Source organism: Phascolarctos cinereus, unplaced genomic scaffold, assembly GCF_003287225.1.
Source record: "Phascolarctos cinereus isolate Bilbo 61053 unplaced genomic scaffold, phaCin_HiC Scaffold_5;HRSCAF=322, whole genome shotgun sequence".
NCBI lineage: Eukaryota > Metazoa > Chordata > Mammalia > Diprotodontia > Phascolarctidae > Phascolarctos > Phascolarctos cinereus.
Window position 1 is genome coordinate 325,071,937 of NW_027555958.1, and position 17,873 is coordinate 325,089,809.

General features: G+C 46.0%; 2 protein-coding genes across 4 annotated transcripts; one reads left to right on the plus strand and one right to left on the minus strand.

Moving 5' to 3' along the window:
• Positions 1 to 1,099: 1,099 nt before the first annotated feature.
• ISG20L2 (interferon stimulated exonuclease gene 20 like 2) lies at positions 1,100 to 8,494 on the minus strand. 2 transcript variants are annotated; one of them, XM_020991500.2, is made up of 4 exons: positions 8,404 to 8,494; positions 6,645 to 7,447; positions 3,208 to 3,408; positions 1,100 to 2,018 (listed from the first exon to the last, which is right to left on the minus strand). In XM_020991500.2, the coding sequence occupies exons 2-4, from the start codon at positions 7,311 to 7,313 to the stop codon at positions 1,902 to 1,904; spliced, it is 987 nt and encodes a 328-aa protein (XP_020847159.1). In that variant the 5' UTR covers positions 7,314 to 7,447; positions 8,404 to 8,494; the 3' UTR covers positions 1,100 to 1,901. The 2 variants fall into 2 exon arrangements, with proteins under 2 accessions (XP_020847159.1, XP_020847160.1); XM_020991501.2 differs by lacking the exon at positions 8,404 to 8,494 and adding an exon at positions 7,916 to 8,387.
• A 127-nt stretch (positions 8,495 to 8,621) lies between these two features.
• METTL25B (methyltransferase like 25B) lies at positions 8,622 to 17,479 on the plus strand. 2 transcript variants are annotated; one of them, XM_020991499.1, is made up of 10 exons: positions 8,624 to 8,703; positions 11,920 to 12,158; positions 12,297 to 12,416; positions 12,950 to 13,074; positions 13,261 to 13,453; positions 14,084 to 14,146; positions 14,490 to 14,633; positions 15,988 to 16,478; positions 16,699 to 16,883; positions 17,126 to 17,479. In XM_020991499.1, the coding sequence occupies exons 3-10, from the start codon at positions 12,306 to 12,308 to the stop codon at positions 17,245 to 17,247; spliced, it is 1,434 nt and encodes a 477-aa protein (XP_020847158.1). In that variant the 5' UTR covers positions 8,624 to 8,703; positions 11,920 to 12,158; positions 12,297 to 12,305; the 3' UTR covers positions 17,248 to 17,479. The 2 variants fall into 2 exon arrangements, with proteins under 2 accessions (XP_020847157.1, XP_020847158.1); XM_020991498.2 differs by lacking the exon at positions 11,920 to 12,158 and having other exon boundaries at positions 8,622 to 8,703.
• Positions 17,480 to 17,873: the final 394 nt, after the last annotated feature.

Here is a 17,873-nt window from a genome sequence, read left to right on the forward strand (position 1 = left end):
TACTGTGGTGAAGCTCTTCTTTTCTGATGGCAGTCGAGGAGGTAGCTCTGGTCACCAGAGGCAAGGCAGTGAATACAGAACTATGGCCCTGGGTTTTTGTGTGGATAATAAAATGCCTGCACTGCCAAAGTGAATACAAACTGCACACCCAGATTAAAAGGGAAGAAAGAAAACCCTTTGGGCTTCCGTGTTGAACATGGCTGGTGTTTACTGAAAAACTAGCCTGCAGTTGCTTCAGAATACCCTTTTTTCACCCATTTATCCCCTTTTCTCGTGCCAAATGATCCATTTTATAGAATTATTTAACCTCAGAACTGCAAAGGATTTCAAAGGTCATCTAGTCCAACCCTCCCTGAAACATGTATCCCACCGATATGTCCAAAGGCAGTCATTCAGCCTCTGCTCACACACACACAGATTGGGGAAGTCCTGATTTGGAAGAAAGACCTGAATTCAAACATCAGCTCTGCAGGTTACTTCTTGTGTTACCCTGGGCAGGTCAATTAACCCTGTGATCTCTAAGGTCCCTTCCAGCTCAAATTCCTTCTCATATTAAGATGAAATCTGTCTCTGGGTAACTTCTTAGCTCTAACCTATGGAGTGAGGCAGAATAAGATTTTTTCTTTTTCCACATGAAAAACTTGCCTCTAATGACATGGTTTTAAGCCCCCTCAGTACCAGCTCCAAGCTTATCAATATCCCTCCTAAAAATGGGGTATGTTTAAAATTGAACACGAAATTACAGACTTGATGGGATCATGGCAGGGCATTCAGACAGTCTCTGCTAAGAGAAATACCATCTAAACTTGCACATGTACTGACTTTGAGACACCACACTTCTAGCCATTCTATGCATCTTGCTGCATTATTATCCACAATACATCTGATTTACGAGTGGGGATGTGGAGCAGAGCTGTGAACAACAGGGCACAGGAATAGCAACCTGAAGATCCTTAGTAAATGTTTGTGAAGATGAGATTGTGTAATTGGTCTTATCCACATATGGGGTGCTGTTCAGGGCTTTTCAAATTCACAAACCAGGAAACTCCTTTACTGAATTACTGTGGCTAGCCCATATTATACATTCTTTTACAAAATACACTGTCCTGAATCTGTTTAATAAGTAGCAAAAAACAATACTTCTTCCTTTATAAAAATTCCTTTGTGAGTTTACAAGGCAGTAACTTGGGCATTTAGAGGCTTCACTTAACATGAAGGAGGGAGCATTGAAAACATAAATGCTTTCTCAGCAGGCACCTGGGACTCAAATAAATACCTCTTTTTTTTTCCTTAGGATAAAGAAGATATTTTTTTTAAAATGTGACCATGAAAAAGTTGATTTTCTTGCTTCCCACTACTCAGTAAAAAAACAGGAAATCAACTGATAATCAGAGGTGGCTCCTCCAGGTATCAAGGGTGGGGAGAAAAGGGTCTTGGGCTAAAAATGGTATTAGCTGATGGTACTTTGGGACAAAAGTACTTAATCACAGCCATAATGATTTAGGGGAGATCTAGAGAAACTACACATCCCAGTATTGTCCTGTTAGCCAAGCTGCCTGGCTGAAGCAAGGAATGCCGGGACTTGTGACCAGCCTAAAACACCAATGCTAAGGGGTGGGCAGCAAGGGGCTGGCTTTCAATGTAGGGAGCTTCCCTTTACCCCACACCCCTTCACTGAGACTGAGAGGGGAAACACGCTAGACAAGTAGGACACAACACCTGTGGTAAAAATTTCAATGGTCTATGGTTGGAGAGATTGGGTCTGGGGTAGACTCACTTCCCAACAGCTCCAGCCTAAGTCTTGGGCTGTTGGATAGTCTGTTCCCCCTGGGGGTAGCTGTTTACCCTCAGTCTGAGGCCTTCTCTCTGCAATGACTACCAGTCCCACAACTCCACCTCCCCTATTCCTGAGAGGGAGGAGATCGGGCCAGCTGTTGTTCCCACTCAACTTCCACCAACTTGTAGAGGTCCATGGTTGCCTTGGCATCTTCAACTGAGGAATGCCCGCTCTTCCCTACCTAAGGGAAGAAGGGATGAGAGTAGAGTGAGGCTTATAAGGTGTTGCTTCTCCATTTTCTCTTTATTTCTCTATGTATCAACTCCCTTCTCTCAATCTTATTTCTGCCTGGCACTTAATAAGCAATCTAAGTTGTACCCTTTAGCTACAAGGAGACTATGTGGTGTAGTAGATGGAGGGCTAGCATCTGAATGAGGAAGAACCTGGTTCAGGTCACACCTTTGACACTTATTGGTTATGTGACTCTAGGGAGATCAATTTAATCTCGTACTGCCCCAAGCAGAACAGCTACTGATCTGCATTGCGTAGAGGGAGTTCCATCACCAAAATGATATCATAGGTCCAGATTTTAAAAAATAAACCAAAAACCCATCCCTATCTCCCCCTTGATAGTCAGACCTCTCTGGAAACAAAGCCCCCATTGGGGGGCTCTTCATTTCATCTCTTCATTTCAGAGTTTCACCTTTGGGAAATGCATGCTATTGTGTAATCTCTGTCCCTCCTATATAATGTCCACTAATTCCATATTATTTTGCATTCTGTACTGATAAAACCTATCCTGTACTTTCAGAGAACTGTCCTTCAAATCACTGGAGTCTAGGACACCATGAGCCCTCAATCATTTCTTCTCTGGGTTCTTGCTCTCAGTCCTTTTCCCCTTTTCTATGTGGCTAAGGAAATAGACTGAATTCTGGGAGAGACTGGTACGTTTCTGAGGTTGGTATAGGTAAATCATATCTTTTTATGACTGTTCTTTAGAAGAAGGCCTACCCTTCTTCTCTTAGCCAAATCCAATTCCAGAGCCTATCTACTTATGGTTACCATCATCAGTTATTTCCAAAATCAAGCTGTGAAAAAATGAGAAGATATTATTATCCCCATTTTGCATATAGAGAAAGTGAGGCCAGAGAAGGCAGGGGAGTTGAGAAAGGTCACATATAGCAAATTAGAAGCAGGGCTAGAGCCCAGCTGCCTTGCCTTTAAGTCAAGGACTATCCCTATTAGACCTCCACACTAGATACATAGTCAGTCAGAGTTGGGTGGCTTACTCCAGGAAAAAGAGAGCTGAAAGGACCATCAGAACTCTAAACTGGTGGAATGGGGGTAGGGATGGCATTAGTATATGAAGGGGAGGCTTAGAGATGCTTTCTGGAGCTTGGAAAAATATTCACCCACCCACATCCACTTACCTGAATGTCCTGATGGAGCAGCTGCTTGGTAAGACGCTTCAAAGAGATTGACTCATTCTCAGGGAAGCCAGCCCGGGAATTAAGGATAGGGATTCTGGAAGTGTCTCGGGTAAGGGGCTTGGGGTGAAAGTAATGGAGGGCTTTGAAGTCATTGTGGATGGCATGGCCCACTACAATCTTGCCAAGGAGTATCTTCAAGATCTGAAATTCAGGGAGGAAGGGTGGTTGAAGTCTCTCCTCCCTGTACAAATGTGACACCAAACTGCTTAGCTGATACACCCCTTCCATATCCTCTTTGTCCAGTGTGTTCCTCTCAAACTGCTCTCAAAAGCCACTACATCTCCACAAACTATCTTTCTCCTAATAGTCAAACTGTTTTTAAATTCTCTAATTCCCTTCCTTCAAGGCACCTCGCCTAGCTTAATTAGACGAGAGCTGGTGATTTCTCTTGCTCTACTCTATCTAGAAATAGAAATAGAATGGTTGATTCTCCCTTCCCTGCACCAACTCTCCAATACAATGATAAACTAACTTACCTTACCCCCAAATTGTACTCATTCCCAATGTGTAAGGTTGTCTAAGTTTCTACTGGACTGCTAGGTTTGTCTCAGGACAGAATACTCAATGATTTTAGTGCTGGTGACCCTGATGTGTCACCCTAATTTTATAGATAATGGAACTGAGGCCCTAAGAAATGATTTAACCAGGGTCACAATGCTAATCCAAGACAAAGATGGGATTAGAATCTAGGATCTTGACTCTATATTCAATATTCTTTCCACTACACCAACTCCTATGACCCCTATCATATATGCCTCATAAGAAGATCACAGACTTAGGTGGTGTAGTGGATAAAGCTCTGGCCTTGGAGTCAGGAGGACCTGAGTTCAAATCTGACCTCAGACACATGACACTTGCTAGCTATGTGATCCTGAGCAAGTCACTTAACTCCGACTGCCTCACCAAAAAGGAAAACAAAAAATCACAGATTTAGAGCTGGAAAGGACCTTAGAGGCTATCTAATCCAACCTCTTCATGTTATAGATGAGGAAATCAAGGCCCAGATTAAATAATTTTTTCCCAGGTTACAAAGTAAAAGGTGGAATTTGAACCAAGGTTCTCTGAATCCAGGGCCAGTGCTCTTTACACTATACTGTATTAACACTGTCTCCCTTAAAAAAAAATCAGTCTCACAATATTATAATCTTAACTCTCCTTCTAAAAATTAAAGACTGCATCTTCCTAGCGTTATCACTCGATTTTATTGCCACACTTGGCTCCAAATGACTTACGGCTGTTTCAAAAAGTCAAAATTATCTTCAAAAAATGACATGCCACTACTCTGAGGGTCAAAAGAATAGCTTACAAGCTATACAGTAAGGGTTCTTAAGCTGGAGTCCATGAATTTTTTTTAAATACTTTGAGAACTGTATTTCAACATAATTAGTTTCCTTGGCATACAACATTTAAACATATTATTCTGAGCAGAGCCATCAGACTGCCAAAAGAGTCCATAATGAAACCTCAGAATATCTCAGGCAGGGGCAGTGTGACTGGAGTGTATGCACATGGCCTCCTGAGGCAGTTTACTCTGCAAGGGACAGCACACATAGCTGGAGATATGTTCTGATACAGGCATTAACTCCATCAGTTTGTATGCCACCCAGCATATGGCTACCCGCAAAAAGGCAGGGAGCAAATGCTTTCCAAAGATGATAACTCAACCCAGGCCAGGTATTCATGCCATTCCTTCCTAGCAACAACTGGCTATCACTCTTTTTTCTTCCAATCTCCCCAGAATGGGCTCAGGACTCCAATTCAGCTCAACCACCTCAAGCTTTACAAGTCCCCACTACCCAGGATGCTTTTCTTTCTATTGTATCCTGCTATATTCTCCTTCTTCTAAACCCTTTCCAGAATTCAGGAAACCTTCCCTTGACTTAACTCAACCAACTTATGACTTTATTTGGAATTTCCCCTCCATATTTCCATTTACACTATACTGCATTGGCATGAACCAGAGAGGAAACAGAGTACTGGAAAAAGCCCTAGAGCAAAAGACCTGGATTTGAATTCTGACTTTGCCACTTACCATCTGTGTAACTAGAGGCAAATCATTTCCCTTCTCAGGACCTCAATCACTAAAATAAGGTTCAACTAGATTATCTTTAAGATCTGTTCCAACTCTAGCCCCCGGCTTTGAGTATTCCTCCATTACAGAGAGAGCTTCACCAAGAGCAGGGATTCTCTCCCCTCTGCCTAGGTCAGTCTTGGAGATCAGAACAGGATTCTGTACACTGTGAGCTTATGGGACAGGATATATGGGCACAAATAAAAAGGCACAACATACCAAGTACCTTAGAACAGCTCAGAGAGAGAACTGGCCCAAGGGCACCACCTGCAGGTTTCTAAAAATTACTGCAGCCAAAGCCTAGGTCCTTACTGTGTCTGATACAGTTGAGTATGGTAAGGAGTGTTCAATTTGAATACTCACAAATTAAGGACTACTTTGGATAGTACAATGCTGATGTAATACAGAAACAGGTCCTATGATGGAAGCCAGGAAACACGAAGCCCACACTCTGTGAAGAGGATGCTAAACTAAGAGTTACGATAAGGCGGGTAGTAGGGTACAGTGGTATAAGCCCTAGTTTTGTGTTCCAGCCTTAGTTTTGCCTTGAACTGTGTGACTTTACTTCTCTGAACCTCCATTTCCTCATCTGTAAAATAATGGTGTTGGACTAGATAATTCCTAAGATTTCCAACCAGTTCTGACATTCTTGTATGACTTCTAGCCAAGTGACGTCAGCCACTGAGCACTTGAAAAATGGATGAATTCGCCTTCCTCCAAAAGTACTCTTAGATCCCTCCTCTATGTGATAGGCAAAAGCAGTCCAAGGCCTAAGTGCAGTGATGGGAGTAAGAAGAGATCATTCAGCAGCATCTCATCACCCAATTCTGCATTGTGACTGAGCCATAGGACTGACAAAAAAAGCACCTAGGAACATTCTATCACCTAAATTATGCATTATTATTCCTTTCATTGTTTGTCCTCTTTCCCAAAATTATTCTGCATTTTTCTTCTAGTCCAGGAAGCCTTCCCAAATTGACATCCCTCCTTTAACCATAATATTTAAATATCTCTGTACAACTTGATACTTTGCTCTAGTCTCTGTCCAAGTCTTGGTGGGAAACCAGGAGGTAGGGTTACCCTGTCTTAGGGATCTAGTTCCAGAACAGGGCTCTGTGCTCAGCATATGTTAATTAAGATTCCACTTCCTCTCTCACTCCCTACTACTTTGCACCAAAGCCCAGTCCCTTCCTATGTACAAGCCTTCCTCCTTACCTAACCTCTGTCAAGCCTTTTCCTTGATTATTCCCTTTTAAGGGAAAGACCCCAGGCAGCCTACACCCCCGCCCTTCCCCATTCACATCACCTCTTTCCGGGCTGCCTTGAAAGGGGTGGCATTAACCATGTGCTCCTTTTTGATACCACTCCACTTGGTCCGGTAGTCCACAATTTTGCAGGGAGGACGAATGTATTCATCATATAGCACGTCACCATTGTAACTTACAATGCTACATCGGGCCAAAGAACTAGTATGGCCTTTAGGCCCTGTGCCCACCATCTCACAATCAAGAGCCACCATCTTCTTGTTGCAACTCTTCTCTGCTGCAGGTGGGAGGGTTCGGGCAGGTGGGAGGGGACAGAGGCCACTCTGGAACTCTGACAGGAGATCTACTTTAGATGCCACAGATACCGAACTGGTCTTTCGTGAAGGAGCAGGTGTCAACCAGGACACTGTTGATACTTTCCTACTCAAGGGCTTCTCAATTCCATTTTTCTGACTGGGTGTCTCCCGTATAGGTTCAGGGAGGGGATGGAGTTTCTGTTTATTATTTGTGCTAAGGGTCCCCCCTTTATTTTGGAACTTAGAATGCCCTGATCCCGACGGCTTGGCAGGGACCTGCATCTGTTTCTGCTTAAGGTTCCTCTGTATCCGCCGTTGTCGCTGGATGAAACGCTGGTGCTTGTGGTTCCCTTCAGTTGCCTTCTTTGGGGGAGGACAGTCCCCAAAGTCCAAGTTGAGAATCAGGGTAGACATTGTCAAGAAAGGTTGGAGAGAAGAGTGACCAGGAGGGATCTTGCTTCAGATGGTGGCTTCTAAAAACAGGGAAGCTTAGGGGTTTATTCCTGGCCAAAGGCCAGAGACCCACATCTTGAGGTGTGTAGCATACCCTATGGAAAGAAGAGTGACCAAGCTGACCCCAGAGTCTAAGAGTCCAATAGATGGATGGTGAAATGACTCTTTATAAGCCTCAGCATAACCTCAGATATCAGGAAAAATACCCAACCCGAAGGGTTTTAAGATAGGGAATAGAGGAATCATTTTAAAAGCCGGGGTGTTTGAGGGGAGTGAGGATGAGGCAAGACAACTTACTCAAAAGCACAGGGATGAAAGAGATGTTGAGAGACAGCATGATACAGATGGAAAAAAAAAACATTGGATTTAGAAAGAACATGTAAGTTTCAATCCTGTTCATGGAAGGTGGTTTCCTTGGGAAGCTGAAAGGAAGTGATCTGCCTAACGTGGTTACAACCCACACTGTTCACAATTCCAACACCTTCCAAAAAATGTGGGTTGTCATACTTGCTACCTCTATTATTACCATGGGCAATGTCAGTCAACCAGTGTCCCTGGCCTACCTCATTCAAGTTTAAGTCCTAGAAAATGGATCTGCTCTCTGCCCTTGTCCAGCACCCGAATCCTCCAGGCTCTTCCTGCTTCCCCCAGACTCTTCCCCTTTCAGCAGCTAATGTAACTCGAGGCTTCGGGCCCTTGGTGTCCACCTCCCCTTCTCTGGGCCTCAATTTCCCCATTTCTAGAGTCGGGAGATTGGACAAGATGCTCTCTAACAGGCCTGCGGCTTTCAATCGCGTGATTACGAAAACTGTCCTCCCGAGCAGAGGCTCCTGACCCGTTAAGGGGATGAATGAACAAGGGGGTAAACTGAGGCTGAGGCCAGGGAAGCTGCTGCAGGATGGTATCACTACCCCACGGCGTCGCGGAAATCAATCAGGGGCTCGGAGAGCCTTCCGGCCCGGGGGTATGGCCCCACCCCGATCGAGCCCCAACACGGCTGGAGGAGCCCCGGGCCGGACGCCGGGCGCACATCCCATCGCGTTTCACTCACCTCCTCTGGCGGCCCCCGTAGAGGGCGGAAGCGACCGGAGGCGGAAGTGGAGATGGGACCGCGCCTGCGCGGCTGCGGGCGGCAAACACGCGAGCAAACGCTTGGAGGCGTGTGACGGGAACGAACCTGAGGACCCACTGGCACCCCAGCGACCCCCACCTCGGGGAAGGAGGAGAGCGACTCCCACTGGGGAAAAGGGAGCGGAAGCGGAAAGGGGAGTGGCGGGGGGCTCGCGGGGGCGGGGGCGGCACGCGCTCCCCGGCCCCTCGGACCCCGTGCAAGTACAACTCGGAGAGCAAGGTAGGGGACTGAGGGGGGCGGGGCCGGGGCGCGCTGTAGGGTCGGGCCTCACTTCCGGGAGGAGGGCGGGCGGGGCGGAGCCTGGGGTTGTTGGAGTAGTCTTTTTCTTGGCCCTCATGCCTGCTAGGGCCCGGAGGCTCCGCCCCACACTGGCCAGCGCATGACGTTGCCCAGCGTTACTGCTCTGTGACGTATCTACGTTCCCACGCTATCTCCACCACCTTTTCTCGGGCACGTGTTTAGCCTATTGGGTCCAGCCAATGTGCTAGTGGTCACAGGAACCTGGCTCACTTCTGCTTCCCCATCTTCCTTCTAAGCTATTTTTAATCAGGCAATCAGTGAACATTTATTGTGTCTACAATGTGCCAGTCACTGTCCTAAGTGCTGGGAATACAAAAAGAAGCAAAAGATGGCCCTTGCCCTCAAGGAGCTTACAATATAATGGGAGAGACTATGCAAACATATATGAGTGTATAATATACATCCGTGTATATACACACAAAGCAAGCTATATACAGGGATAAATAAGAAATAACAAACGTTTACCAGGCACCTACTATAAGCCAGTCACTATGCTAAGTTCTGGGGATACAAAAAGAGGCAAAAAACAGCCCCTGACCTCAAGGAGATTACAGCCTGATGTTGGAGACAGTATGAGCACACTGTCGTGCACACGCACGCACAGAGACAAACTGTATGCTGGATAAATAGGAAATAATGAACATTTTAAGAGCCTGCTATGTGTCAGCCACTGCTAAGTGCTGGGGACAAAGAGGCAAAAGACAGTCCCTGCCCTCAAGGAACTTAAAATTAAGTTGTCTACTATGTGTCAATCACTGTGCTAAGTGGGGGGGAGGGGAGGAAGGATACAAAAAAAAGCAAAAGACAGTTCCTGACCTCAAGGAGCCTACAATCTAATGGGGGAGACAATATGCAAACAAATGTATACAAAACAAGCCATATGCAGGATAAATAGGAAATAATTAAAAGAGGGAAAGCATTGGAATTTAGAGGGGCTGGGAAAGACTGCCTGTAGAAGGTGGGATTTTAGTTGGGACTTAAAGGAAGCTAAGGAGGTCAGTAGTTGGAGCAGAGGAATGAGAGTGTTCTAGGAATAGGGACAGCCAGAAAAAAAAGCCCCAAGCAGAGGGATGGTATGTCTTGTTCATGGAACAGCAAGGAGACTATAATTTTCAAAATTAGCTCCTGCCATTCTCAGGGTCATTTTTTTCCCCCTAAATATAATTTTTATTCAGATAGTTGGCAAAATAAGTAGAGCAAGGGTGGGGTCCTCTGTGGTTTCAGTCATTTAGCTATGTGACCCTGGGCAAGTCATTTTGAGGGGGTTGTGGGATTCTCGCTGGAACCTTAAAAGGAAAAGACCATGTCTTTGAATGCAACCCAGCCCCTGACCTTTCCCACACATTTCTACCTAGATACCATACAGTCATTTTAACTGCCCTTTTACTGTGGCTTTCCAACCACTTACCTCGGTTCATTGTCCATCCCAGGCTATTTACCACTCCTTAATCCCATCTAGATCTTCTCACTGTAGTTTCTTGTATGTTAAGTACCAATCTTACCCCATTAAATTGTGCAGATTCTTAGAGTCTTGTTGTTCCTACTGGGGACACAGTAGCAGATTTACTAGGAATCTTGCTTGACTAACCCATGTTATAATAAAACCGTGCTACTCTGACTGAAAGAAGGCTTGAGTGGTTGAATTCTTTTGAGGCAGACCCCTTGTGCCCTTGCATTTCGGGGTCCCCAGCACCCCAAACAGCAACAATTTCACCTCTGCTTCAGTTTCCTCAATTTTAAGATGCCAGCACTTACATCCCCAGGTGGTTGTGAGTCTTAAATGTGATATTTGTAAAGCACTTGGTACATAGCAGGTGCTTTATAAATATATCTTTCCTTCCTTCCTGTGCTTTTTTTCATTCATTTTTTAAAAAATATCATTTAGTTTGTTTTTTTCTCCCACCTCCTCCCAACCACTGGAAAGATAGAGAAAAAGAAAGAAACAAAGAGCCATTGTCTCATAGAAGCATAGTCAAACAAAACAATTTGCTGCATCAAAGAATTATTTTCTTGTTCTGCTGTCAGTCCATCATCTGTCAAGAGGTACACAGCATTCATCATTCCTTTGAAATCATGGTTGATTGTTGATTAGAGTTATCTTAAGATTTTCAGAATTTTTCCGTTTTTATAGTATTGATGTTATATTATAAAGTGTTTTGGTTCTGCTCCCTTGACTATCATTTCCTACAGGTCTTCCCAGGTCTCTCCAAAATCGTCTTTTCATTTCCTTCAGCACAATAGTATTGTTATATTTATATGCCATAATTCATACAGCCATTCCCCAAGTGATGGGTACCTATGTAGTTTCCAGTTCTTGAAAAAAAAAGCTGCTGTAAATATAAAGATCTTTTCCTCTTTCTTATTGATGTTCTAGCTGTGCATCTTCTTTCTTTAAAATCTAGGCAACTAGATGGCAAAGCAGATGGATATGCAGCAAGCCCTCAGTTCAAATCTAGCCACAGACACTTACCAGCTATGTGACCCTGGCCAAGTGATTAAATCTGTCTGCCTCAGTTTCCTCATATCTAAAATGGGGATAATTTTTATCTATTTCCAAGGGTCGTTGTAAGAATCAAATGAGATAGTATTTATAAAGTGCTTTGCAAATCTTAAAGTGATATATCACTACTAGTGATTATTAATATTATTGCTAGGACCAATTATAAGCACCTAAGGATCTGGTCTCTGGGGGAAGACAGGCAGAACATGAGGTGGGGAACACCACTTTAGGTGCCAGTTTCCCCATTTTTCAAAGGAAAATGTTGAAGTACATGGTGTCCAAGATTCTTTCTGACTTTGAACATTCAATGATCCTAACTGTTTCCTCATGGTCTAGAGGTAGTGGGATTTAAAGAAATAGGATACAGGTCCCTGATGTCTCCAAGGCCCTCTTTGTCACAAGAGCCAGTGGTCAAAGCCTTGCTCATTAGGGATCACAGAAGAGACCTCAGAGGTTGCCTAGTGCAAACCCAAAGATTCCACAGGGCTGTACCCTGAATTAGTGTTCATCTAGCCCATGTGGAAGACTTTTAGTGATGAGAAACCCCATTGCCTCCGGAAGGAGCCCATTCCATATTGTGATAGTCCTGTCATTAAATCTTTGCTTATATTAAGTCTCAGTCTAATTCTTTGCAGCTTCTACCCATTGTTCTGAGGTCTGCTTTCTGGGGCCAGTCCTTCCTCCATGGTAGCCATTCAGATAGGTGAAGACAGCTGTTATATCCTTCCAGCACTTCTCCAAGCTAAACATCCTCAAGATCCTTCACCCTCCTGGTGTGCCTCCTCTGAATACTTGCCAGTTCATCAATTCTCTTCTTAAAATAGGGTACTTCAAAATTGAACACAGTACCCAGGCATGGTCTGACTAGGACTAGGTACGTTATTCTTGGATACATGCCTATCACTGTAGCTTAAGCCCACTAAATCCCACAGATCTTTTTCATATTAGGTGCAGCCTCAGTTGGGGGCAGGAACGGTCCCATCTGGAGTTCTTCTGTCTGTTCTCTCTGTAGGTCCTCAGGATGCCTGGCCTTGCTGCCAGAAACCTCTCTTTGGAGGGAAGGCGGCAGCTAGCTGTGGACCTGACCCGTGTTCTTCCCCTCTATGGATTCATCCTGGATGCCTACATCATTGTAAATAAGGCTGGGAGTTGGAGCAGTTTAAGGGCAGGAATGGGGGTATATGTGTATGGAAGAAGGAATGGATGGTAACACAAACTATATATTTTTAGGACATTTATGGATTTCTTTTGTCCGTTATCACTTTGCACATCCTTCCAACTAAAGCCTAAATGATAAAATTGCAGGTACAAATGGGAGGCATTCATGGATTCAAATCCTGGCACTTTATGACTTTGGGAAAATCAGTTAACTACTCTTGCTCCTAGGATCTGGATGAAAAATAACTTCAAGATCATCTGGTCCAGTTTTCATTTTTCATATCAGGAAGCTCTCCAAATTTTCTGTTTTCCATCTTCAAAATGAGGGGAAAAAGTAGACTAGGAGGGAAGAAGAACTCTAACTGCCCTTCCATCTTTAATTATTATGATCCAAAGTACCTGGAGACATACATCCCCTGTCTGGAGAATGAGGGAGAAGTGGTGATAGACAGTTTAGGGGGCCCTTAGCAGTGTGCAGCTGCTGACTGGTTTTCTCTTACTCCCTAGGAGTTTTTTACAGACTCCTTGTGGGAGAAGCTCCCCAGCTCATGGCAAGAAGTCCTAGATGGGCTGACCCCACCCCAAATTGCTACCATGCTACTTGAGATGCCTAGTGCTGGAGAAGAGATCAGGTATGGGAGTGGTTTCCAGGTAAACAAAAAATATCAAGAATTAATTTCATGTAACCATCTATAAATTCATGGGCAGTGTCATTTGAAGGTAAAATTGCCCAAAGACTTCATGAACACCTTATTTTGTAATTAAGTTCTGTTCTGGTGGTGGTGGGAACATTCACAGGAGGGCCTGGGCTATCTCAGGTACAGATCAGTGTGGCCACTGACCCTTCTGGCCCTGAAGACTACTGCCCGTGCCTTGGCCTTTACTCGGACACCTGAGTCCCTGGGCCCATCTGAGTTCCAGGAGAACCCCAGCCAGAGCTCCCGGCTGGCAGCCCAATTTCGGAAACATGTCAAGCCCAAGAAACAGCATGAGATAAGGCGACTAGGAGAGGTGAGGAATGGCCTGGGAATGAGAAGGGAGTACTGAGGGAAGAAGGGGGAGGTAGGATTGGTGAGGGCAGAGGAGGGAAATGTGGAGATCTCTGCCCTTCCAAGGACTCCAAGCCCACAGTCCCCCCTACCCCAACCCCCCCTGTTTCTCCTCTTCTCTCTAGCTGCCATCTTTCTTTGAGTTTGTTTCTGTTTTTCCCTTTCCATCTTGGTTGGCATCTGCCTCTCTGGATGTGTCTGTGTAGCATTCTTTATGTTTGTCTCCAACTCTCTCCTTTTGTCACATCCATAGCCCCTAGGGCTTATGGAATTTGTGGAGAGATGGGGGCAAGGAGGGGATATGAGGGTAGGCTCTTTCGCTCCATGATCCAGGGAGAGAGTGAACAGGTTGGGGCAGGTCAAGCCAGGTTCTGTTCTCCAAGAAGAGCAGGGACCTGCTTCCTACTCTTTCTCACATTCTTCCCCACCTGACCCCCTGCTCTAGTTTCTGGGTATCCTGGCTTTCTGTACTGATCCTTTCATCTGGCAGACTCCCCTTATCCTCTCTACCTTCAGTCAATGGCTTCTGCCCAAGTGAGCAGGAGCCAGTAGCTGAGAGATCTTTGTTCTACTTCCAAATCCTCTCCCCCAGCTGGTGAAGAAACTGAGTGATCTTACAGGCTGCAACCAGGTGGTTGATGTGGGCTCTGGCCAGGTGAGTTCATATCGGTCTTCCCCAGGTCTATAACCCTTATTTCTGTTGGTGAGACACCTCCAAGTCATTAGGTAGAACTTGGGAGGTAGTCCACCCAAGACCCACTCTGGGTTTGAGGAAAGAGGGAGATAAGGGCATGTTACCATAGGTACAAAGTTGGAGAAAAGGTGAAGGAAAGGATTTGAACTGCAGTAGGAAAGGGGGAATGTCCAAGAGATGGGATTGAGACAGGGACGCCTGAGTCTCCATACTTTCTGATGTGATCTTAGGCCTCTCAGCCCCTGGTGGGAAGGGTAAAAAGGACAACTGAGATGTATTCTGACCCCTACCCTCATGACTGTAGGGTCATCTCACCCGATTCCTGGCCTTGGGGCTGGGGCTCTCTGTGACTGGCATTGAAAAGGATAGGAGACTGGTGGAAAGAGCCCGGCATCTGGACCAGGAACTCCTTAGTATCCTGAAGAAGGAGGAACGGAGGAAACCACAGGTAAAACTCCTTCCCCAAGAACATGGTTGAGAGAACTATGCAAGGCTCTTCTGATCCTGAAATGACCTTCTCCCACTTGAGCTGTCTGACTTACAAAGTCTGGGCTTCCCACCTCAGTTTCCTTCCTGTCTTTTGCATAGCTCTGCTTTCATCTCTGACCTTGGGAAGGGTATAGTGTTAACTTCTCTTCTTGGGAGGGGGCCTGTCAATACATGATAAAACTCATGGTACTTAACAGCATTTATAGCAGGGGTTATAACAGTTATTCCCAAGAATTCCTGAACTAGGTTTCCAATTGGGGGTTCTGCTGTCAATTCCAAAGACTTGGGCCAGAAACACACGTACCTGTATCTCTTCTTCCCTGCTGTCAGAATCAAATAATTTTAGACTTTCTCCTCAGGACAGGCCTGGCCTGCTCCAATCTGTTGCCCCCACTCTTGACCATGGGGGAGAAGGATCCTGACTCCACACCATCTCATCCCCAGCCCCTGATTACCACAACCCCTGGTGGGCCTGTGCAGATTATGACAGCAGAGGAAAGAAAGGGAGTTTGAGACAGAGACACAGAGTGCTACCTACTTAACAGGTACTTAGTAATGCCAAGCACAGTGCTAGGCACAGGGGTGGGGGAGTGGTAATGTTAGATAGATAAAGCAGGGCCCTCCCAACCCCGGGGAGCTTACAGACTAATGGGAGAGAAGAGAAATACACAGTACTATGATACTTAATGACTGCATCAGAAAGGTTTGGAACAGATTGCTAGGTAAAGTCCGAGACGGTGGGTGGAGGAGGTGGTCCGAAAAGGCTTCCTACCTGAATTGGGCTTGACTTAAAGGGGTAGGAATTTAATAACAAGAATGAAAGAACGAACATTCCTGGGATTGTTAGGGGACCTGGAGTACAAGTATAACAGTACAAGAGGATGCTAAAAAGGTGGGATGCTACCAGACTGGGAAGGACCCTTTGTACCAAAGAACTGTAAACATTTGTAGATAAGTGATAGTGAGCAGAGTACTAACCTGATTAGAGGTATGTAGGAGGAAGACAATGTGATGCCTTCTTATTTCTGTCCAAGTGGGAAGAATGCTCTCTTTGGAGTTGTAAAATCAGAGTTCAAATCTCAGCCCTACCTCTTATTGATTGTGACAGTGAGGTCACTTCTCTTTTCTGGGCTGTTTTGTCATCAATACAAATTAAGGAGTTGGACTTGGTTATCTCCAGGATAATATTCTTTCCAGCCCAAACTCTGTGATCCTCTAGAGACTAGGTGCTACTGAATTTAGCCCACTGTAACTTAAGGGTTTGCTCTATGCTGGGCACTGTGTTAAGTGCTGGTTCTTTCCTTCCCCCACAGATCATCTCAGCTGTCCCTCACCAGCCCCCAAATCATGTCGTTAGCTGGGTAGACCCAACTGCCTTGGCTCAGGAGCTTCTGTCTCCCCTGAAGTCAGAGGCAGCTCAGACCCCTGCTCGACGCCTGCTCCTGACTGGCCTCCATGCCTGTGGGGACCTAAGTGTGACTCTATTGCAGCACTTTGCCTGCTGCCCCGAGGCAGTGGCCTTGGCATCTGTGGGCTGCTGCTACATGAAGCTGACCACCCCTGGGGGCTACCCCCTAAGCCACTGGGTTAGTGGGCTCCAGGACCACAGGCTGCCCTACAAGTTCCGAGAGGGTGCCTGCCACGCTCTGGAAGAGTACGCAGAACGGCTTCGGGGAGCAGGCCCCGGCCTCCGCACCCACTGCTACCGAGCAGCCCTAGAGACAGTGATCCGGGCTGCCCAGCCAGGGCTCTGCAGACCTGGGGTGCAAAGCATCCCAAGGGCCCATGAGCTGCCCTTGGAAGAGTAAGGAATGGGGATGCATGGATGGGAAGGGAGAGAGGCACCTCAGTAAAGGGGTTGGGAAGGTGGAGATGTCTCCAAGTCTTACTCTAGACCTTGGCCTATAATCCTTTAAAGTAGAATCTGGAAGGAACTTATGATGGAGGGTTCTGTCTCAGAACACTTCCAATAGGGGAATCTCCACTACCCTAAAATGCTCCTGTTACCACTCACTGCCCTGCAGGTACATACAGCTAGGGCTACAGCGGGTGGGACTGGACCCTGGGCTGCCCCTGGACCTGGCCTCCCTGCATGCCTGCATGACACAGGAACATCGGGTGGTGGCATTCTTCAGCCTGGCACTGCTGTTAGCACCACTGGTGGAGACACTGATCCTGCTGGATCGGCTGCTTTTCCTACAGGAGCAAGGTGAGTCCCAGCACAAATGGAGTGATGGGACAGGGTGATGTGGAAAGGGGTCAGGTTAGTGCCTCAGCAAAGAGGGCATAGAATCACCAATGTCTCCACCCTTACCCTCTACTGTTTTCTAATGCCAGGGAACCAAGAGATACTCAAAAGATCTCTGTCCACTGGAGGAGCTTCAGGGGTGGGGACCCAAAGGCAGAGCAGCTTCTAACATCTTAAGCCTCTCTCCCTTCTTCCCACCTCAGGCTGCCATGCAGAACTTCTCCCTGTCTTCAGGCCTGAACTATCTCCTCGAAATTTGGTATTGGTGGCCACTAAGACCCCATTGGGCCCAGCACTTTCTGACCTGGAAGTAGAGGAAAGCTGACAGTGTTATAGGAATGGAGGCCTCAAGACCCTTTAAAACTCCCAAGTTCCCGAAGACATACATGAGACCACAACAGAAATGAGTGCCCTAGAGCTAATCATCTCTCACTTAGGGAAAACACATCTTTTTATCTTTGGCCTATCCCTGACCATACTCTTCTTGGACCTCAGACTTTTTTCCGCCTGTTATGTAAAAAAATGGCCTTCTAAAAATCCATTTTTAAAAAATTGAATCCTTCCTGCCTCTTATTTCCCTGAATGCTGTATGAGCAAAGGGTAGATCTTTGTTGTTGTTGTTGTTTTGGAGGCAATCAGGATTAAGTGACTTGCCCAGGGTCACACAGCTAATGTGTAAGGACAGATCTGAACTCAGTCCTCCTCATCTCAGAGCCAGTGTTCTATCTACTGCACCATCTAGCTGCCCCAAAGGGTAAATCTTGAGGATACCTTGCCACCCAGGTCTCTTTGGTGTATTTCACAGATGCCCCATTAGGTTAAGTCCTCCATCACTCCTGCCCCCTCACCCACTGCCATCCACTGGCAAAGCTGACCTGCCTCTTTCTGCCCTCCTGGTGGAGTCACAAAGGAGTCCTCAAATTATAGAATTTAGAACTGTAAGGTACCTGA

Excerpts from the sequence above, each read along its gene's own strand:
- ISG20L2 (XM_020991500.2), bottom strand. The coding sequence starts at position 7,313 with ATGTCTACCCTGATTCTCAACTTGGACTTTGGGGACTGTCCTCCCCCA. Across the intron at positions 3,409-6,644 it reads TCAAGGCAGCCCGGAAAGAG|ATCTTGAAGATACTCCTTGG; the intron begins GTGATGTGAATG and ends CCTGAATTTCAG. Across the intron at positions 2,019-3,207 it reads TGCTCCATCAGGACATTCAG|GTAGGGAAGAGCGGGCATTC; the intron begins GTAAGTGGATGT and ends TTCTTCCCTTAG.
- METTL25B (XM_020991498.2), top strand. The coding sequence starts at position 12,306 with ATGCCTGGCCTTGCTGCCAGAAACCTCTCTTTGGAGGGAAGGCGGCAG. Across the intron at positions 13,454-14,083 it reads AGATAAGGCGACTAGGAGAG|CTGGTGAAGAAACTGAGTGA; the intron begins GTGAGGAATGGC and ends CCTCTCCCCCAG. Across the intron at positions 16,884-17,125 it reads GCTTTTCCTACAGGAGCAAG|GCTGCCATGCAGAACTTCTC; the intron begins GTGAGTCCCAGC and ends TTCCCACCTCAG.